The 21967-nt window shown below is 35.7% G+C and overlaps 1 protein-coding gene across 1 annotated transcript in view; it reads left to right on the top strand.

Annotated features, from left to right (window-relative positions):
- UPF2 (UPF2 regulator of nonsense mediated mRNA decay) overlaps positions 1–21967 on the top strand; it is a 91440-nt gene that overhangs the window by 26711 nt on the left and 42762 nt on the right. Inside the window, exons 5-9 of the mRNA XM_065871857.1 lie at positions 1223–1420; positions 1905–2054; positions 3321–3424; positions 8439–8524; positions 20147–20255. Coding sequence (XP_065727929.1) covers positions 1223–1420; positions 1905–2054; positions 3321–3424; positions 8439–8524; positions 20147–20255 — 647 coding nt within the window. The remainder of the gene's footprint in view (positions 1–1222; positions 1421–1904; positions 2055–3320; positions 3425–8438; positions 8525–20146; positions 20256–21967) is intronic.

The following is a 21967-nucleotide window of genomic DNA, read 5'->3' as shown; positions in this document are numbered from 1 at the left end:
GCTTAGTATTTGCATATAATCTGCACACGTCCTCCCATATACTTTAAATCATCATGTAGGTTACATATAATACCTAATACAATGTAAATGTAAATGCTATGTAACAAAGTTGACAAAGTTCTGCCATCATTTTTATTTAAAATAAATTTATTTATTTATTTATTTATTTTTGGCTGCATTGGGTCTTTGTTGCTACACGTGGGCTTTCTGGTTGCGGGGAGCGGGAGCTACTCTTAATTGCGGTGCAGGGGCTTCTCGTTGCGGTGGCTTCTCTTGTTGCGGAGCATGGGCTCTAAGTGCACGGGTTTCAGTAGTTGTGGCACGCGGGCTTTAGAGCACAGGCTCAGTAGTTGTGGCGCACAGACTTAGTTCCTCTGCGGCATGTGGAATCTTCCTGGACCAGGCCTCGAACCGTTGTCTCCTGCATTGGCAGGAGGATTCTTTACCCCTGCACCACCAAGGAACCCCTCAGGGTGAATTTTAATCTGCAGGATCATTCTCTAGTTTGGAGAGATGTACAGTGAGGATAGATAAAATCATGAATGGTCTCATGATCATGAAGTAGGAAATTAGTTACTTTTAATGCTCTGAGTTTAAGAAAGTGTAGTTGTATGTAAGGTAGACTGTGTGTGTGTGTGTGTGTGTGTGTGTGTGTGTTATACATGGTTTTCCACTCTCTACTGAAATATCTATATATTTCCTCATCATTCCTTCCCTTCCTTTCCAGTTATTTATCAATTGACCATTTATGGCAATCTGTCTTATACCAAGTAAATACCAAAAGGAGGGTTGCTTCTTAAGGGTTTATGGTAAGATAAACCATAAACTTGTGATGATAATTATGATATAAATTGTACAGAGGGTTGCAAGTCTTAAAACAATGCTTCATAAGGGAGGTGGGACTTTAAGCTGGATGTTTAGGAATGACCAGGCTTATATATTTCTTATATTGGTTTTAAGTTTTATGAAGGTGGGCGTAATATATCAAATAGCTACTTAATCTCATATCAGTTGCTTAAAACATTTAAGAGAAAAGCATCTTTATCCTGTGCTTTCCTCTTGTCTGTCCTGGTTTAGAGCTTTACTTAAAACACAGTTTGTGATTTTCTGGTAAAGATTGTTACATGAACAGTTCAGAGTGCTTGTGGATTGAAGAAGCATCTGTTAATCAAAACATTCAAGGTTTATTGGTTTCAATTCCTTGTGATTTACTTTATTGTAGAGCATGGGCCTGGAATTGATATATTTACACCTGGTAAACCTGGAGAATATGACTTGGAAGGTGGTATATGGGAGGATGAAGATGCTCGGAATTTTTATGAGAACCTCATTGATTTGAAAGCTTTTGTTCCAGCCATCTTGTTTAAAGATAATGAAAAAAGTTGTCAGAGTAAAGAGTCCAACAAGGATGATTACAAAGGTAAGTGCTGGAGGACAAATTTTTTTATATTGAAGTGCTGTAAAGATTAGTTTTAAAATAATATTTGTAAATTTTTTTTTATTTACTAGTTTTGTAATACGAACATTGAGTCACTAGATTAAATGAATGACAGAATAATATGGACATCTTAATTAATTTGAGTTCACTTTATCTAATCAGCTTTATCTTCCCCTCATCTTTACCACAGATCCTCATGCCATGTATGTCTCCATTCATCAATTCATCAATCCATCCATCTGTTCATTTCTTCAGTGAACAGATGGCATACAGAATCAAAGAAGTTATGGTCTTTGTTCTCAGTGAACATAATGTATTTTAAAAAATCTGAATATGTCAAATTTCTTGCCAGGTATAAATGTAGATTCTAAGACAAACGATGCAGATTTTGTGAGTCTGTAGTTTTTGCAGCAGGATTTCAATATGACTTTTAATTCAGAGGTACTGATTCTTTGATTTCAAACAGAGGCAAAGGAACCTAAGGATAATAAAGAGGTATCAAGTCCTGACGATTTGGAGCTTGAGTTGGAGAACCTAGAGATTAATGATGACACTTTGGAGCTAGAGGGTGGAGATGAAGCTGAAGATCTTACAAAGAAACTTCTTGATGAGCAAGGTAAACACTTTTGCCAAAAATTTTAATTTTTGACTAGTTGTTGTTTTTTTTTTTTTTAATGTCTGTTTTATTTTATTTATTTTTGGCCACACTCTGCAACTTGTGGGATGTTAGTTCCCTGACCAGCGATTGAACCCGGGCCCTCGGCAGTGAGAGCACGGAGTCCTAAACACTGGACTGCCGGGGAATTCCCAAGTTTTGATTAGTGTTTCTACACAAAGCCCTTGCCTGAGAATATGGGTCTTTACTCTTTTATTCCTTGTTTTCCTGTTGTTTCTAGGCTATCACTTTTCTGGAATTTGATTTGGAACAGAAATACTACATGTCCTATATTATGTGACTACAAACTTTAGTGATAATCTGAATGTTAATATATATTTCTTACACTTCTCTACTTGCTAGCATTGTCCTTAATGTATTCTAATGCTGATATAATGTTTACAGTCTTAACATAAGTGTATTTGAAAGTTGAGAGTTAAAAAGACAATTAGTATATCAGTTCATCTGTGGTAATTTTATCTTTATAATTGAGTAATGTTTTATATTTAGTAATAAAATTATCACATTGTTAATTATTTCCTGAATACTTCCCATCAAGTTTCTTTATTAGTTAGGATTCTTTATTAGAAAGATACCTTCTGTCAGTATTGCCTGTCTCTCTATGGGCTTCATTGTTTCCTACTGCAGATTCTGTTTATCCATGTCATGAAGGGAGTGAGGCATGGCTGGAGGCTACCCTTGGCTCAAACCAGTTAGTGACATCAGAAGAAAGGAGGGCTTGTCTCCCACTGTCTGTGTATAAGCCTCATGGAAGGACTTGGCTAGTCCTGTGTCATGCTTGCCTGTGGCCGAGAGGAGTGGTGGTGTCTGTGCTTGGGCAGCACCCTTCCCCATCAGAATCCCATGGATTGCCTTCGAGGGCAAGCGATGATCGTACTGTTAATTGAAGACATGGGAGAAGGGATGCATGCATGACGGATGAAAATAGCAGATCTACTATAAAACTACATGCAACTTATGACTTATCATGTAAAAGTTTGCCTTTTTATAGTTGATATCTGAAAGACAGTAGTGATTTAGGGTTATGATTCTAAAGATACCCACACTTTCTAGGGTAATATCTCAAAAAATGCTTCATTTTTTCATGAGTAAGAAAAGTGCTCTAGATTATCTATGCCCCAGATAACTTCTTACTGGATGTTTTTATTCTTATATTGTCTATGTATATATATTTTTAAACCTGTTTAAAAACGAATTTCATGTTAGAACAAGAGGATGAAGAAGCCAGCACTGGATCTCATCTCAAGCTCATAGTAGATGCTTTTCTCCAGCAATTGCCCAACTGTGTCAACCGTGATCTGATAGACAAGGTATGATCGCCTCTGTGTGACTTTACTCAAGCACGTAGACCTTGTAGGATAGCTTGAATTAGGGACGTCTATGGTTTTTGGACTGTTGTGGCTGTAGAATGAACCATTTCGTCAAATGGAATCTAATATGGGAATTCAAAATAAACACATACAGTGGTAGCCAATTTGTAGATGTTGTGTTTGGGGGTCGAACTCTCTAGAATGCTGTTAGCTTGACACCTCTCCCCTTCACAGAGGGATTCCTCAGTGTGGGAAATACTGTGTTAGACCAGAAGTTCTTAAAGTATGCTCTGTAGATTCCTGGTGTCTTCTGAGGCACTTTCAGGGGTCTGTAAGGTCAAAACTCTTTCCATACTAATACTAGGATTTTTTCCCCCCACTTTTTCACTGTTTTTGACATTTGCAAAAGTGGTGATGGGTAAAGCTCCTGGCATTTTAGCACGAATCAAGCTGCATGGGTAGCAGACTGTACTAGTAGCCACTGCCGTGCATTTGCAATTAAAAGAACAATGCTACTTTCACTTAAGAATCTCTGATGAATCCATAAAAATTGGAGTAATTTTGTTTCATTTCAGTCTTCGAGTACACTTCCTTTTTTTTTTTCGCGGTACGCAGGCCTCTCACCATTGTGGCCTCTCCCGCTGCGGAGCACAGGCTCCGGACGCGCAGGCTTAGTGGCCATGGCTCACGGGCCTAGCCGCTTCACGGCATGTGGGATCTTCCCGGACCGGGGCACGAACCCGTGTCCTCTGCATCAGCAGGCGGACTCTCAGTCACTGCGCCACCAGGGAAGCCCAAGTACACTTCCTTTTAACTTGATAAAATAAGAAGGACGTGTAAAGCACATATACTATCTCAAAGTTGCCTCGAGAAAAGGTTGCCTCAATCATTTGTGTGATTGAGTTGCAAGCTAAACTAGTTGCTTTTTACATAGAATACTGTTTTTACTTGAAAGAACTGATGGACAAACTGTGGTTATTCAGACGTGGGTGTTTAGCAGACATTTTTCTAACATGAACAGGTGAGCCTCTCACTTCAAGGAAAACAACTAAAAGTATTTATTGCCAGTGGATAAATTTGACTTTCCAGCAAAAATTAGAATTTTGGAAAACTTCTGTTCACCACCATAAGCTTGACATCTTCCCAGTTCTTTTCTGAAGAGGCTTTATTGGTGAGACTTTTCTGATAAGATGAGTGGTGATGTCAAATAATGTAATTTAAAAATACTGTGTAAGTGTTTGGAAGATCTGCATAGCTCAGTGAACCATTGTTCTGAATTACCAGTACATAAGGTCAACAAAATCTTGATTGGATATTAAAAATTCACTCAGTGCAAGATAGACCAATGGGTTTTAATCTAGCAGAGCATGAGAAGTTGATTGATACAGTTTCAGATTTCACATTGCAACTGATGTTTACGAAACTACCACTTGTCAAGTTTTGGTGAAGTATCAAAGAATATCTATAATTACTGAAAACAATATTAAAATATGCCTCCCTTTCCAGCTACATATATGTGTGAAACTGGAGTTTCTTTTCTTTTTTTTTTTTTTAATTTATTTATTTATTTTTGGCTGCGTTGGGTCTCTGTTGCGGCGTACAGGCTTTCTCTAGTTGTGGCACGTGGGCTTGTTGCAGAGCACGGGCTCCAGGTGCTCGGGCTTCAGTAGTTGCAGCATGTGGGCTCAGTAGTTGTGGTGCACGGGCTTAGCTGCTCCACCACATGTGGGATCCTCCTGGACCAGGGCTCGAACCCGTGTCCCCTGCATTGGCAAGTAGATTCTTAACCACTGCACCACCAGAGAAGTCCCTGGAGTTTCTTCATATACTTCATCCAAAACAACGTGTCACAACAGATTGAGTGCAGAAATAGATACGAGAATCTATAGATATGAAAATCTAAGGTATCTTCTAGAAGAATGCCACTCTTCTGTCACTAAATTTTTTTCATTAAAAAAAAATTTCCAAAAAATGTTAACAACTAATAGATTTATTGGTATTTTTATGTGAATTAATATTTTGAAAATTTCTTAGTTTTAACTTCTAAAAACAGTAACTGCTGATAAACATATTAACCCACAAAAACAAAGTTCTTTCAGGTCCTTAATAATTTTTAAGAGTGTAGAACACTCTTGAGACCCAAAGTTTGAAAATCATTGCTTTAAATCATTTTTAAGTCAAGGTGTAATGTAATCTTTTATCCTTTTTTCTCCCCATAATGTATTGAGGGTTCCCTATAGAGTACTACAGACATCAAGTTGTTTTTTGACTTTCAGCTTGTTTAGCTCTTCTACAAATAATTTAGATGTGTTTCAGTAACTATTCATATAATCAAATAGGCTTGAAAAAATTTCAAAATTGGCTAATCACCTCTTGGAGTAATTAGGTCAATGTACAGTTTTCAAAAACTTAGTAATTACAACATTTATTTCTGTTTTCTGAAGAGATAGTCTCTTTTTTCTTTCATCTGTAGAATATAGCAGGGACTACCTTTTAAACAACTGCTTGTTTTCCTAAGGTTGGGATATGATTGAATTTTTCCCCTGCTAAATTTTCATATATTCACTGGATATCAGCAGGATGAGAGATACCTTGACATGCCTGCCACACCCTTGTAGCCATTTTGAGTGCTATCCTGAAAGTTGAGTGGGAAGATCTCATGTGAATCTGTATTGGAAAGTATCCTGCAGTGCCCAGCTCAGTAATGACCATATGTTAAATTCTGGGTTAGCTCTTGGAGGTTCAGATGGAAAGTAGGAGGTTACCCTGCCCTGTTGGACCCCAGTGGGTTCCTCCTGGGAGTCAGCTTCCTCATGAAAGGAATTTTTCCATCTATATTGGCAGAGTTCCAAATGGCTTAAGAGGGAAAAGTAGTTGGAAAATAGAAAAATCTAAGAATTCTTTTGAATTCAATACTTATGTAACAATATATAACCTGAAGTGAAGATTTCTTTTAGGTGACTTCTGCAGGTAATGTCATTCATGGTGATGCTTATTTCTGCATGCATTTGATGATCAGAAGAGTTTATTTTTACTTAAAAAAATAAAAAATGATTGTTGAACTGTCTTTCATTTACTTACAACGTTTTGAAACAAGTTTTCAAAAACTGCTTGTTGAGTTGTCAGGCAGCACTTGTAACCCGGACAGACACCACACCAGTGATTCCTTTGCTTTCATTTCTCCCCAGAGGGCAGGGCTGGTTAAATCTAAGAATTAATATACATGTGAAGCTTTTTTTTTTCTTTTTAATTTCCTCAAATTTATTAATTCTGGCAGTTTTCATGTAGTCTTTTATTCATTTATTCTACATATTTATTGAGCCACTACTATGTGTACCAGGCATTTACATGTTTATGAACTCCTGATCTTTGCAGTTTTGAGCATTGTAGTTTTTTTCCATCTAACTGGCCTTTGATTATTGTGGTAGGAAAAGTGTTTATTGCCTGTTAAAGGATAATGTTCTAAAATAGTTATTGAAGTACATCTTATTTTTTGTTTCCTAATTTATGTTGAAACATAGGCCATTATTAGCCATTAAAATTTTTTCTTTATATTTTTCAAAAAATGTTGATTTGAGGGGTGTGTGTGTGTGTGTGTGTGTGTGTGTGTGTGTGTGAAGTTTTCCAGTGTTAACCAATTTTCTTTTCTGAGTACATGACCTTTGGGATTTTTATTATACTAGTCCAGAATTTTTCAGTGTTTCATATGGGTGAATTACTTGAAGGAACTTTAGTATATTTTCAGCTTTTCTCTTTGTTATTCTAATTAGCTGTAAGAAGCTTTAATGTTATACAATATAAACTTTAATAAAATGTATTATACTTCCTTTACAAGCAGAAGAAAAAATTTACATTGGTTTTACTTTTGACTAATAGTGACAGTTTCAATCTTGGTGAATACTTTCAATGTGAGTTAGTTTCCTGGGTTTGAATCTAATCAGCATTAGTTGTGTCATTTTTTTCAGCAAAAGTTTTAATCAAATGGGAGGTGTTTCAGTGAGTGTATTGTTGAAGAGTTGAACCCCTTTGTAGGGAAGTCTGAGGATCTTTGTTACCTGATCCTCAAATCTACCTAAAGATTGGGATTAATGATAAAATAATCATGCGAACCTATGGAAGGAAAATACTTGAGATACCCAAAAGGATATTTGATAATAGTTTTTTTCTTTTTAAAGTATAACTTAAACTTGTTATTTTCTTAAACCATGTATATTGAAAATCTTTGATAATGTTTAAAATATATATATACCTATATTTAAAAAATACCAACTACTCATAGTTTTGTTTTCTAATGGCTTCCCGGAACATACACTTCTCGTAGCTTTTCTTCTACACTTATATTAGATGTTAGACATATTGATGAAATATTGAACACATTTTCGTTATTAAAATATAGAATAGTGGATTGCTATACTAAATAATAATTATGGGTATTTATTGTAGTCCTATGATGTGGTTTCTTTAGTTTGTTACCAGATCTGACTGTTGACAGTAAACATTTTTACTCAGTGTTGAAGCACTTACTCTTACATGTTTCTGGGAATAATCTGTGTCTATGTCTCATACGTAGTTGGTCTTTATTCTTTTTTGGTTATCCTTATTAGCATTAGTAATTTTCTTGGTTCCTGGCTTCTTGTTACTTTGTACATTTTACCAGAAAACTTTCCTGATATTAACATTGATTTATGAGATCAAAAGCATGGATTGCACATTTCATATAGTTATTTGCCAAACATGTCATGGTGGGTCTTCAATCTACTCACTTGAAATTCTGTTTCTAACACTAGATTGCAATTAAAAAGTTTATGAAACATATATTTTGAGATATATAAGGAGAGAGGAGTTTAAGCTTAGTGATCTTTAAAGTTTGGGATATGCTTATAATACTAGGTGTCTTAAAACCATTGTGAACTGTTTAGGAACTATTAGAAATCCATTGTAGCATGCAGAATTTCTGCTTTCAGTAGCTAAATGGAGATTTTTTTAAGAAAAAAGTTTGCTTTTTCTCCTATAGGCAGCAATGGATTTTTGCATGAACATGAACACAAAAGCAAATAGGAAGAAGCTGGTCCGAGCGCTCTTTATAGTTCCCAGACAAAGGTAGGTAAAAAAAAAAAAAAAAAGAGTAATTTCTTAGTGTTTTTACCCTGCAATGATGATTGTAAGGTCTAAGTTCTTGTTTATTTATCTCTTAGAAAATATCCCTTGTCAACAGAACTTATTATCATTGTTGTTAGCATATTTTCTAGAACTTATTTCTCATTGATTTTTGTTCATGAGCTCTAGTGGGAATATTTCTTCTGATGCTTTCTTGTTATTTTGAGAGAAAAAATTTAAGAATTATAGGAACTTAAGTAACTTAATCATTGCTAGAAGCAACTTGTTTACACTTTTGCCTCTGAGGAGAAAAAATAATAAATGATATATCTTTTTTTGGAGAGTTTTTATTTTGTAGAAAGATCAGACTAAATTGATTGTATCTAATTTTTAAGAGTTGTGTTTAAATGAAAAATTTCAAGTTTTTTTTTTTGTAATTATGCTAGTTTGGACTTGGAAGTCACATTAGTGATTATGTTGCTGGTAATTCAAGAAATTATGAATAATGCTGGTAGACAATTCTAATGCTGTAACTTACACTAAATTAAAACCCCTACTTCACCCACATATTTTAGGACCACAACAGGTCATAGATTGTTGACCTTAGGAACCTGGAGGAGATCCATTTCTGTTTATTCAACAGTGAATAATTAAAGGCTTTTGTTAGTTATTATCATGATTACATACATCATAGCTAAGATATATACTTTCCCCAGAAGATACGGATTCTGAGGGATTTCACTGAAAATTTCTTAAGCAAAATTTTAATTTGGTTCATTCATTGGTCTCTTAAATGGTAACATTTCGCAGTGAAACCAAATCACTACTTTTTTCCTTTATATTGGTTTTTATCTCCTTGTCAGCAGCATTAATGAGCATTTGTTTTTTCATTTTAGTGGGACAAGGGAGATGGAATGTGCTAATATAGTGAGTAGATAATTCAGAATTATCTAATTGAGAAAATCATAGATGAATTATTTTCATTATGTAAAATTATGTACTGCATTTCATCAAATCTGAGGTGCCATCAGTTATGAGGTGCATCATTATTTCATGTACAACTAAGAAAGAAAAGAATATTGCCAGTTACTTTTAAGCCTTTGATTGTGAGACACATTTTACTTTCAAACTCAAAATTTCAAACTCCAATATTTTTTTCCTTAATATTTTGGACCAGTTTTTTAAAGTGATTCTTTTCTTTACCTATACAGTGGAGTGTTTACTTTCATAGTTTTCTTTTCAACTGTTTATTTGAATGAAGAAACGTAGTAACAATTATCTGGACTTCTAGCATAGAATGAACCAAATTTAGCAAAAATAAAAGGCTTTGTTAACAAAAGAAATTATGCAGTAATATTAAATAGTTTACTTATAAGAGAGCATCTTGTCTCCCTTTATCCCCATTCCTTCCCACTCCCTCACCCCAGAGAAAACTCCTGAAAAACTATATACTATTACTTGGTTTTATGCCAGTTACATCCTTTATAAGTGGATTTATCTGCTTAGCTCAGCAGTTGGCTGCAAATTAGAAGTAGTTGGAATCTGCTAGAAACAGACTTGAAAGTAGTAGGAAGTGACAATTATGGTTTGAGAGGAGAGAAAAAAATAAAGATACAAGTACTTAAAATGTATATCCTTTTGGAGCTATGAGGAAGAGACCACATAGTCTTATATACCTGAAATATATAAATATAATAATTTAGGTTTCTTATATTCAGCCTGAGTGATCAGGAAAGGTTAAATTATGTTCTAAAATTTATTCATTAACTAAGAGTCTACTCTATACTGTGATTAGTGCTGGAGATACAGTGGTGAACAAGACAGATTCAACTCGTATTCATGCAGCTTACAGTTTTGAGAGGAAGAAAGAGAATTCTAAGTGCAGTTGACAGGAAGAATCCCAGCATGCTTTGAAGTATGTAACACGGGGAACTGATTGACTTAGTCTCGGCAGTAAGAGAAGGCTGCCTGGAACAAGGGTCATTTAATCCGAGACCTGAGAAAGGAATGAGCTAGGTGAGGGATAGATGAGGAGAGGGAACGTAGAAAGCATTTCTGATAGAGGCAACAGAACCAGAGACAGGAAAGGTCACGCATCAAAACTACTGAAAAAACCTGTTTCTTGGTTTCCCTGGACATTGTTGTCTAGACTAAGCTGCGGGAGGGAGGCCATGTTTACTTATTTATCCTCAGCACTGAGCACAACACCGCACAGACAGAAGGTGATAAACTTATGTAACCTGGTATTTACAATGCCCTTACTCATCTAGCCCCTTTTCAGCTTCTTCAGTCGTCATTCTAGCCACTCTTGGAAAATCCTGATCTGTAACGATTTCTTGAATACCCTTTGTTCTCTGCTTCCAAGCCTCTGCTTTCTACTCTATCTGGGATATCCTGTATTTTTCCACCAAAAAATCTCCAGTCTTGAACTCTTAGCGTAAGAGTTATCTTCTCTGAACAACCATCTTTATTTCCCTTACGTATATATAGGTGCTCTTTAATAGACTTTCGACTTAATGTCTTCATACATACAAAGAATTTGGCACGTTACATTAGGCATATTGGGTCAGTGTTGGTTTGCGCCTGTACCCCTATGAAACTGTAAAAATATGGGCCCTTTAAAAGAGGACTAGATCTTTTCATTTTGAACATCTACAACATCAACTGTAGTGTTTGATACACAGTAAGGGCTTGAAAATATTTGATGAATTAATATTGGTCATATGCAAATTAAAAATTTTATTTAAAAAATAAGTAATGCACTCACAGGACTCAGAACGCTGAAGTATAGAACATTGTGCTGAAAATTATCTTTCCTATCCTTGTCTCCCCATCTACCCAATTCCTACTCCTCCCAGTAGGAAACCGCTGTCTTGATTCTTGCATCCTTCCAAAGTTTCTTTTGCATGTGCAAGAACATGCGAACATTCTTATATTTCCTGCTTTTTTACACAAGGGCAACTTCTTATACCTATTGTTCTGAACTTTACTGTTTTCACTTAACAGTATATCTTGGAAATCTTTTCATGTCTATACATAAAGATTTCTATTGTTCTTTTTAAAGCTGCAGTGTTTCTTTTTATGAATGTACTGTATTTAACCACTTTGGACTTCCAGTCTTTGCCATTACAAACAGCCCTGTATTTGTATAATACCTTTCCTTTCTTCTTCCTCCTCTTCATTATGTTAGCTAGTAGTTTATTCATTTTAGTTTTTTTCACACACACACATACACACACACACATACAAAACCCAGCCTCTAGATTATCTATGTATTTATTCTATTGTTTTACTGTTATCTTACTCATTATTTTTGGATTTTATCTTTATTTTCTTCTTTTTTGGTTTCTTTAATTCATTTTGTTCCTTTTTTGGCATTTATATTATATATTGCTGTCCTCTGACCCTGGTTTTAGCTGTATCTCTTAGTTCTGACATGTGGTGATTTCTATTTTTATGTTTTCTGGAAATTCTCCAATTTCAGTTTGTTTTTACATTGTTACCTAAGGAGATATTTGAGAGAGTTTTGAAATTTCCAGGTAGTGGGACTTTTTTGTTTTGTTTTCTGGTTAATCATTTTTATTGCACTGTGATTAGAGAATACTGTGTTACTTGTGCTTTATGGAATTTTAAAAAATTTTCTTGTGGCCTATTATGTAGTCAGTTTTCATGAACATTCCACAAACATTTTTGGAAAAAGGGGCTCCTCTCTCTTTGTGTTGCATCTCCCTCCCCTTCTCCCAAAGGACATGGATCCTAGTGAATGTCTTTATTCTTCTCTATGGCCAGGATTCCCTCCTTTATCCATTTAGCCCCTCCAGCCTGAGCCGACTATAAAAACCAGAATGAATCATTTTATAGTTACTTGAGTGCCTATGACTGTGAGGACCCGAAGGTTTTATATGTGTGTATATGTGGTAGAGAATTTAAGCTGTCTTACCTAGTTTGTATAGTTTGGTTTAGGAAGCACTAAACTAGATAACTCTTTAAGATTTTTACAGTTCTTTTCTTTAAAAAAAGCAAAACCAAAAAAAACAGGCTTTATTGGAATATAATTCACATAACCATACAGTTCACCCATTTGAAGTATACAGTTCAGTGTTTTAAATATATTCAACTATCACAACAATAAAATTTGAAAACATTTTTGTCCCCCTAAAAGAAACCTTATATCTATTAGCAGGCAGTTCCATTCCCTCCCTGCCCACTCTCTCCCCTGTCCTAAGAAACCACTAATCTACTTTCAGTCTCTATGGATTTACCTATTCTGGGTATTTCCTATAAATGAAATCATAAAATATGTGGCCTTTTGTGCCTGACTTCTTTCGCTTAGTAGGTTTTCAAGATTGATCCATATCATAGCATGTATTAAAATTTCCTTCTTTTTTAAGGCTGAATAATATTTCATTGTATAGATATATACCACATTTTGTTTACCCATTTGTCAGTTGATGGACATTTGAGTTGTTTCCACTTTTTAGCTATTATGAATATGCTGTTGTGACTCTTTGTGTACAAGTTTTTGTGTGGTCTTTGTTTTCAGTTCTCTTGAGTGTATACCTATGAGTGGAATTGCTGTGTTTTAGGGTAACTATGTTTAACATTTTTAGTAACCACTAAACTATTTTTCGCAGTGGCTGCATTTTACATTCCCAATAGCAATGTGTGAAGGTTCCAGTTTCTCCATATCCTTACCAACAGTTGTTGTTGTCCCCGTTTTGATTATAGCCATCTTAGTGTGTAGTGGAATCTTATCTCACTGTGGTTTTGATTTGCATTTCTCTAATGGCTAATTATTTTGAGCATTTTTTCTTGTGCTCATTGGCCATTTGTATGTCTTCTTTGGAAAATGTTCTGTTCAAATCCTTTACCTCCTTTTAAGTTGTATTATTTGTCTTTTTATTATTGTTGTATGAGTTCTTTATATATACTTTGTACACGTCTCTTATCAGATATAATTTGCAGATGGTTTCTTTCATTCTGTGAGTTGTCTTTCACTTTCTTGGTATCATTTGCAACACAAAAGTTTTAAAAATTGATTTATTCCATCTTTACAGTTCTTAAATGTCTGATGTGGAGCACTGTTTTAACTTTCAGTTGTGTTCTTCCTTCATTAAATAAACAGTGGTTAAAAAAAATCTCAAAAGGCTGGCATTATATCTCTTAGCCTGTTAATTTGAAGGAATCCACAAAACTGAAATCTAATAGAAACCTCCTTAATTATATATTTATATATCATCCTACAGTTAATTTGTAGTATAACTGTCCACACATATAATTGAAATTTCACATAAAGTGCTTACATCTTTTAAAAAAAATTTTATTGAAGTATAGTTGATTTACAATGTTAATTTCTGCTGTACAGCAAAGTGACTCAGTTATACACGTATATATTCTTTTTCATATTTTCCATTCTGGTTTATCACAGGATATTGATATTTCCCTGTGCTATACAGTAGGGCCTTGTTGTTTATCCATCCCATATATACTAGTTTGCATCTACTAATCCCAAGTGCCCAACCCTTCCCTCCCCAACCTGACCTCACCTTTGGCAACCACAGGTCTGTTCTCTACGTCTGTGAGCCTGTTTATGTTTTGTTTCATAGATGTATTCATTTGTGTTGTATTTTAGATTCCACATATGATATCATATGGTATTTGTCTTTCTCTGTCTGACTTACTTCGCTTAGTATGATAATCTCTAGGTCCATCCATGTTGCTACAAATGGCCGAGTAGTATTCCACTGTATATATGTACCACATCTTCTTTATCCATTCATCTGTCCATGGACATTTAGGTTGTTTCCATGTCTTGGCTATTGTACAAGCTGCTGTGAACATAGGGATGCATGTATCTTTTCAAATTATAGTTTTGTCTGGGTGTATGCCCGGCAGTGGGATTGCTGGATCATATGACATAAAGTGCTTACATCTTAAGTATATGTGTATATCCACACCTAGATCAAGATAGAGAACATTCCTAGCCCCTCCAGAGGTTCCCTCACCTAAGCAAACTTTCAGGTGTAAAGTCAGCCAGAATCAGGGAGCGTACCTAAGCATCTCTTAGTTCCTTGTTTTGAATATAGATGGACCTGGTATTGGTTTTAGTGACTTTGAAGCCATATGGATTTTGCTGTGTTTTAGCAGATGGATGTATGTTCAGAATCTCTTTACATTAATATAAACAGAATATTCTTCAGAGGTGAAGTGCTTCACTTAAGTCTTGGACAGCTTTTCCTGATCCAGCTTTTAGGAGCATTTGCTGGAGTTTTTGTGAGAGTCTTATAATTTGACCTCCCCTTGCTAAAAAATGAGAAACTGAGTTTTGGGAAATCTGTTAGCATGTTGCACCACTTGATGGCACTGTTGAATTGGAACTGTGAATGTTGTGGAAAAAGTCATCGGAGCATTTGGTTGTCAATTTCAGAGTAAATGATCCCAGTCTTTTGTTTATTATATTTTCTCTTTTTTGAATCATCATCTGCTTTGGTGTTTCCTATGAAGAAAAACCTTTGTATTCTTTAATTGAACAGTAACAGTGTTCTTTCACATTAATTTTTTTCTAGACATTTTTGAGCACAGATATAATTAATAGCTTTCAACAGTTAAATTCTTTAGATTTTAAAGAGACAGAACAAATCTGGACTTTTTTTTGAAAGCTGATTGATTACGAAATAAAAGCCTTTAAGATTCCTTTTTTTTCCCCCCTCAGGAACAAAAGTATGTTATCCTGCTTTCCTGTTCTTACTTGTAGTTAGTAACTGGATGTTTACTTAGTTGATGATCATTAACTGCTTGTAGGATACTTAAATGTGTGATTTAGGAGACCTTGAAAGTATAAGCAAGGTTTTATTATTATTTAAGAAAAAAACACTCTTTTTAAATGGCTCACTCATTAATTGTTGGTAAGAATAATTATCACTCTCAGAAGATTATAAAATTCAGTTTTCAAAGGAAAGGTCTAAGTTTATTTTCTAGTTCACTTTTAGAAAAGTCAAATAAAATAAAATATATATCTAGCTTAAAATTTAACACAGAAATTCGCTTTTTATGTTGATTAAAGTGTTTTATAACTTTCATGTGATTGATATATAATTTAGCACTCCATTCCCTTGGGGCTTGCATTTGTAGGAAGGTGGAAAAGACAGAAAAACATACTCAAATAGGACTAACATTGAAAAAATATGTAATTTCTTGTATTTGCATCATAGGGGATCTTACTTTGTGAAGTAAGGAATGAACATTCACAGAATTTGGAAGATTTAAGTGGGGCAGGATGACATTTAGTATCAACGATCCATTTAATTGTAAAAAGTATAGTGGAAAAAGGAATTTTAGGAATTTCTTAGTTTGAGAAGGATTTGGTGAGTTTATTAGTAGAGGATTCTGGGAAAACAGAATATCTGGCTTTACTTCCATATGACCAGTTCTGAAAGAAACAAAAACTAGGATTACTAACTACTTAGAAAGGCTTAATTAAAAGAGTTAAGATCTTCTAGGGGATCCTTAACCTAATTTTTAAATTCCTGTTGAAGCTGAAAGTGCTGACCTGTGTTCTTAGTTTACTGATGTTACTCTGCATGGATAACACAGGCTGCTTTACTTTAAAATGGGTGGCTCTATCCACCTTTCTTTGGGGGCTGGGAAAAAGCTTTGAAGTATCAATAGATTGAGCCAATTGGAAGAATAAAAAAAAATGAAGCGAAGTATAGGTGATTTGACCAGGAAAAGAAGAAAAAAGGAAATGACATAGTTTGATTAAAATTTTTTGCTTCTACGTGTTATAATCTCAATTTTTTTTTTTTTGCGGTATGCGGGCCTCTCATTGCTGTGGCCTCTCCCGCTGCGGAGCACAGTCTCCGGACGCACAGGCTCAGCGGCCATGGCTCACGGGCCCAGCCGCTCCGCGGCATGTGGGATCTTCCCGGACCGGGGCACGAACCTGCGTCCCCTGCATCGGCAGGCAGACTCTCAACCAGTGCGCCACCAGGGAAGCCCTATGATCTCAAATTTTGTTGAAAAATACATTGAAAAAGACAATCAAGATTAGTATTAATTTTGTAAACTCAGAAGCTAATTCTTAAAAAAAAATCCAGGTAGAGAACCATTTAGAAAATATAAAGAAAGCATTAAAAAGTTTAAGAATAAGCCAGATGATATACTAGAAGTTTAAAAAAACCACTTGAAAACCTCAGTGAAACAAGTAATTTTTTTGGAAAAAATACACATTTTCAAACTTGATTCAATCAAGACAAAATTAAATAGACCAGTGATTATGGAAGAAAATGTAAAAAATTATCAGAGTAATTTCTTTGCTGTATCGTTTTTTCCAGAGCATAGGAAGGAGAACTTCCCATTTCATAATACGAAGAAATAGGCAAAATCTTAACCAAAAAAAGAGCGAGGATGTTAAAAGTGTGGACCGGTCTCACTTTTTAATGTCGATATAAAAATTCTAAGTAAAATACTAACAAATTATATTTAATAGTATATTAAAAACAAACATCCAGCATGATCAAAGAGGATTGATCTTAGGAATGAAAAGCTACTTTAAACAGGAAAGTTATTTTTTATTTTTATTTTTATTTTTTTGCGGTACGTGGGCCTCTCACTGTTGGGGCCTCTCCCATTGCGGAGCACAGGCTCCGGACACGCAGGCTCAGAGGCCATGGCTCACGGGCCCAGCCGCTCTGCAGCATGTGGGATCTTCCCGGACCGGGGCACGAACCCGTGTTCTCTGCATTGGCAGGTGGACTCTCAACAACTGTGCCACCAGGGAAGCCCAGGAAACTTATTAATATATGTAACACCAGTAGAGAAAATAAACTATATGATTATCCCATTGACTGCATAAAAGATATTTGATAGGGCTTCCCTGGTGGCGCAGTGGTTAAGAATCCGCCTGCCAATGCAGGGGACACAGATTCGAGCCCTGGTCCTGGAAGATCCCACATGCTGAGCAGCAGCTAAGCCCGTGTGCCACAACTACTGAGCCTGCACTCTAGAGCCCGCCAGCCACAACTACTGAGCCCACGTGCCACAACTACTGAAGCCTGCGTGCCTAGAGGCCATGCACCACAACAAAGAGTAGCCCCCATGCACTGCAACTAGGGGAAGCCCGCAGAAACAAAGACCCAACTCGGCCAAAAATAAATAAATAAATTAATTTAAAAAAAAGATATTTGATAAACTAGTGCTTGTTTGATAAAATATAAAAGTTGATCAAATTTAATATTATTCTTATAAAAATTGGATGATACTTCATTAATATGAAGAATAGTTTAGAATAAAAGCTGACAGTAAGAAATATCTATCAAGCACCTATGAACAAGTAAGTAAATTATATATGTTAGAAGGTGATAAACTCTATTTAAAAAATAATAGTGCAGGGTAAGGGGCTGGGGGGGTGGGATGGATTTACAGTTTCAATGGTGTATTCAGAATGGGTCTCATGGAGGGGGTGTCATTGGAACTAAGACTTGACCTTTGTAAGGGAGTAAGTGGCAGAGATATTTGGGGAAAGCAGACTCCAGCTACTGAGAGCCAGTGCTGAGGCTCTGAGGATTACTGGGGGTCCGGTGAGACTGGACAGAATAGTAGGAGATGAGGTCAGGTCAATTCATGAGGTCACAGAAGTGCTGTTTGAGAGAATTAGAGCCTGAGCCTCCCGACTCCCAGTGCATTACTCTTTGTTATCCCATGACCTCAACTCTTGAGTCTTATTTTTCTGACCTGTAGTTGTGGCAGTTGGGAGGGGTAGAACCTGGGGCATAGGTTTAAAGTCCTATATTTGTAATTGATCATGAACTGAGAAAAAAAGTATTTTTTGCTAAAGTGGATATGAAAAAGCTAACGTTCCAACTAAAATATAATAATATATTAAAATATAATATTCTAACTAAAGTTTGAAAGTTTAGAAAGTAAATTTGGTATTAGTATGAATCCATCTATTATGCATGAAAATTACGTGTGCAGTTGCCCTAGGCTTTTTTTCCCCCACACTAGCAGACGTTAAGAAAATTATTACATATTTGTGAGAGTGTCTTACAGGATACCTCTTTTTTGTAACATCAACAAGGAGTAATGTGACCCACATGTGTGCATTTTATGTGTGACAGGAACTTAACCTTCAATTGATAAAACTTTTAAAATAATTTAAAGAAACATTTAAAATAAGGCTTAACACTAAATGTTTTGATTCAGCTCTTTACATAACGGACTGTACTTCTCATTTCTTTAAAGAAGGGTATAATGCATTTAAAATTTTTTGAGGTACTTTTACAGAGCCACCACATTCTTGACTTCTCTCAACCTCTGTAGTCTTATTTCTGAAATGGTGATTATAATGTCTACCTGATGGGGTGATTATCAGTAGCAACAAGATAAATAATGGAGATTGGATGCCTAGGACAGGGCCTGGCACCTTGGTAAGAAAAATACGTGATAAGTTTTAAAGGAAATTATAATGGTCAAAGAGGAATACGAAAATTTTGAGGCTCTTAGGCATGAATTTGAGCACTTTCCTCTCCTTGACTCCACCTTTCAAATTTCTGTCCATTCTTCCTTCCTTCACTATGTCCCTTCTGAATTTTCCAGGTCTAATTCTCAGCCTTTCATGGGAGGCAGAGTTTTCTCTGATGATCACACCATTTTCATGTTCTGTAGTATAATGATATATTCAGGGATATGTAAGACTTGTAGAATTATTTGTTCTAAATGGCTGCGGGTTGTTGTAGGTTTTGAGCTCTTGCTTTGAATTTTTCTAGTTTTTTGCTTCCTTCCTCCCTGTCAGCTCCCATTACTTGCTGCTGTCAGTGCAGCTGCTTTTATTAGTTCCTCACAGCTTCTCATCTTCAGAGTCTGGTCTGCTGAGTGTTGAATCATTGGTTAATCAAGTTTTATAAAATAATGTCTGTGGCAGGAATGGAAAATAAATTTTTAGCTTGTGTGTTGATTCTGATTAGTAGTGGCTGCCTGGAGTCCTGGAATCTGGAGTTGCATCCAAATTTGATGAGAAAGTGCTCTGATGATGAAAGGGGACAGCAGCATAAGGAAATGCAGATTTGCGTTTATTGTCCTGAGTAAGAGTCGAGAAGCCCCGTGGGAGAATCTGAGTGGGTTCTATAATGGGTAGAATAAGTTAGTGTGTGGGTTTTGTGATTATTACTTTTTTTGACTTCTTAGATACCCTTTTGGTTATTGGTTACCCTTTTACTTTACATTGAAGCTTTGAAATAACTTATCCATGGATAAATTGTTTAAAAGGATTGTTTTATACTGTTTGTTATCTTTGTTTATTTACTCAGTAATTATGTGATTAAAACTTTAAGCCATGTTTTCTTTGCTTGGTATTTCATATTTTATCAAAATTGAGTACTCGATGGAAATTGCAAATGTGCAGTAAATGTACTGAATGGAAAATACCATATTATTAATAAACTTTCACAAGGCAAATTGAATTTCCAAATACTTCATTATAATGGCAATACATAGGCATGTCTGTATGATTATTATTAGTTTTTATAATCATTTAATGTGTGAATATATCTGAGAAAGTTTAAATTTTAAAATGAGTTGTTTCTGGTGTGCCTTTCCTTTTACACATATCACATGTAACTTTTGCAGGTTGGATTTGCTACCATTTTATGCAAGATTGGTTGCTACATTGCATCCCTGCATGTCTGATGTAGCAGAGGATCTTTGTTCCATGCTGAGGGGGGATTTCAGATTTCATGTATGTATTTAAGCATTTATTTTGTTATATATATATATATACACACACACTTATGAGTGAGGATTCTTTAGTTTAAAAATATGATTATTTTATTGGTAAGCACATTTTGAAACTTGATAGTGGTATAACAGTTCAGAATGTATGGACTTCTAAATTTTTTAAATGTAAATCTACTCAGCAAAGCTTGAAATTGATAAATGCTATTGCAATTTGGAGATCAGCTGTTGCTGCTACCTTGTTTTCCCATTGTAGGGTCTGCACTTCTTGCTTTTGTAAAGTAAAAACATTCTCCAAGGTCAAGAGAGCCAGCAGGCCTCATTGGTGTTCCCCGAAGAAACATAAGATTGGCCATGACAAGTCAGGGCACACAATGCCTGTAGGATGCCTGTTCAGGTGTTGGGGGTCCAACGTTTGGGGCACACGAAGTTGCGTAAATGCTCTGATCTCAGTGAATGCTGTCATGGACCATGTTTTTATTGATTCTTGCCTTAAGAATCCTTAGCTTGAAGAAAGCTTCTTAATAGAGTGCCTATGAGTGGTTCTCCCAAACCCATGTTACCCCACCATCTTGTGGATACAGGCTTGAAAGGAGTAAAAGGATACCTTAGCGGTGACTGAAAGTGAACATTGGTAGAATTTGAAAAGACATGAAATGCAAGTGTTCATGTATGCCCATGGAAAAATTGTGTTTGTAAAATTTAGCTTTATATAGCAAGTTGCTTGGAATGCAGATAAATGTTTGCTCTGCTCAATATGCATTTCATTGCACTAGCTATACACAAATCGGTAGTATGGCTGAGCACCAGAATAGACATAATTCCTGAGGTCAGGAATCTCATGATGTAATTGGGAAGATAAGGCCTAAATGCTCATAAAAGCAAGAGTGAAATAAAAATTTAAACCCTAAATAAATTTGATATTATAAGGAAGTTCATGCTTAATTGCCAAATGAATTGTTGGAGAGTCAGTGAGTGCCTTGAGTCCAGAGGAAGCAAAAGTCTGTGTGAGGGGTGGAATGGTCTCTAAAGGCTTCTTGCCATGGGTGTTAATTTGTTAGTATGAGATTTGTGGGTAAGATTTTTCTGGGCCAGCTTTTTTGCTGAAGTGTATTTCAGACTTTCATAGATAATATTAATCAAGGACAGGTTTCTATGTCTAGAGAAGTTTGGAAACACTGAAATCCAGAAAGTTGAACCGTTTTGCTTTTGTTTTATGGTAAGAATTCTCAAAGCTTCAATAGGGTAATGAGCACTGTGAGCCTCCTGGAAGGGGCTGAATATACAGTCACTCAAAAGACACACTGTTTACATGCTGCTAGTTCGGGGGCAGATGCGTCTGAAGTCATATTGTTGGTATATTAATCCCATCATACAGATACAGACAAGACACTATTTTACTAGCAGGCAGTATGACTGCATTGTATGAGTTACATGCGTACACCCCTCCACCAAACCACAGTCAAACAAACCATGAGTTGCTGGACCAAGCATAATTAGTGCTTTTGGTGAGAAACCTAAAATTAAGAAAATTCTGTTCATGTGTACTTCCCATCCCATCTTTGAAAATTGGGGTGAGAGTTGAGGGAATTGGCATTTTTGTTATTGTTTTAAGGTTTCATTACAACTAGAAGAGTATCAGGATTCCAGAGTATATTTGGGAACTGCTATTCTCAGGGGAGAGAAGAGAGGGCACTTGATGTCATCGATCACCTC

This window comes from Phocoena phocoena, chromosome 2 (assembly GCF_963924675.1).
Source record: "Phocoena phocoena chromosome 2, mPhoPho1.1, whole genome shotgun sequence".
NCBI classification, from domain to species: domain Eukaryota; kingdom Metazoa; phylum Chordata; class Mammalia; order Artiodactyla; family Phocoenidae; genus Phocoena; species Phocoena phocoena.
The sequence above is the reverse complement of the archived record's forward strand: the minus strand, read 5'-3'. Positions and strand labels throughout refer to the sequence as shown.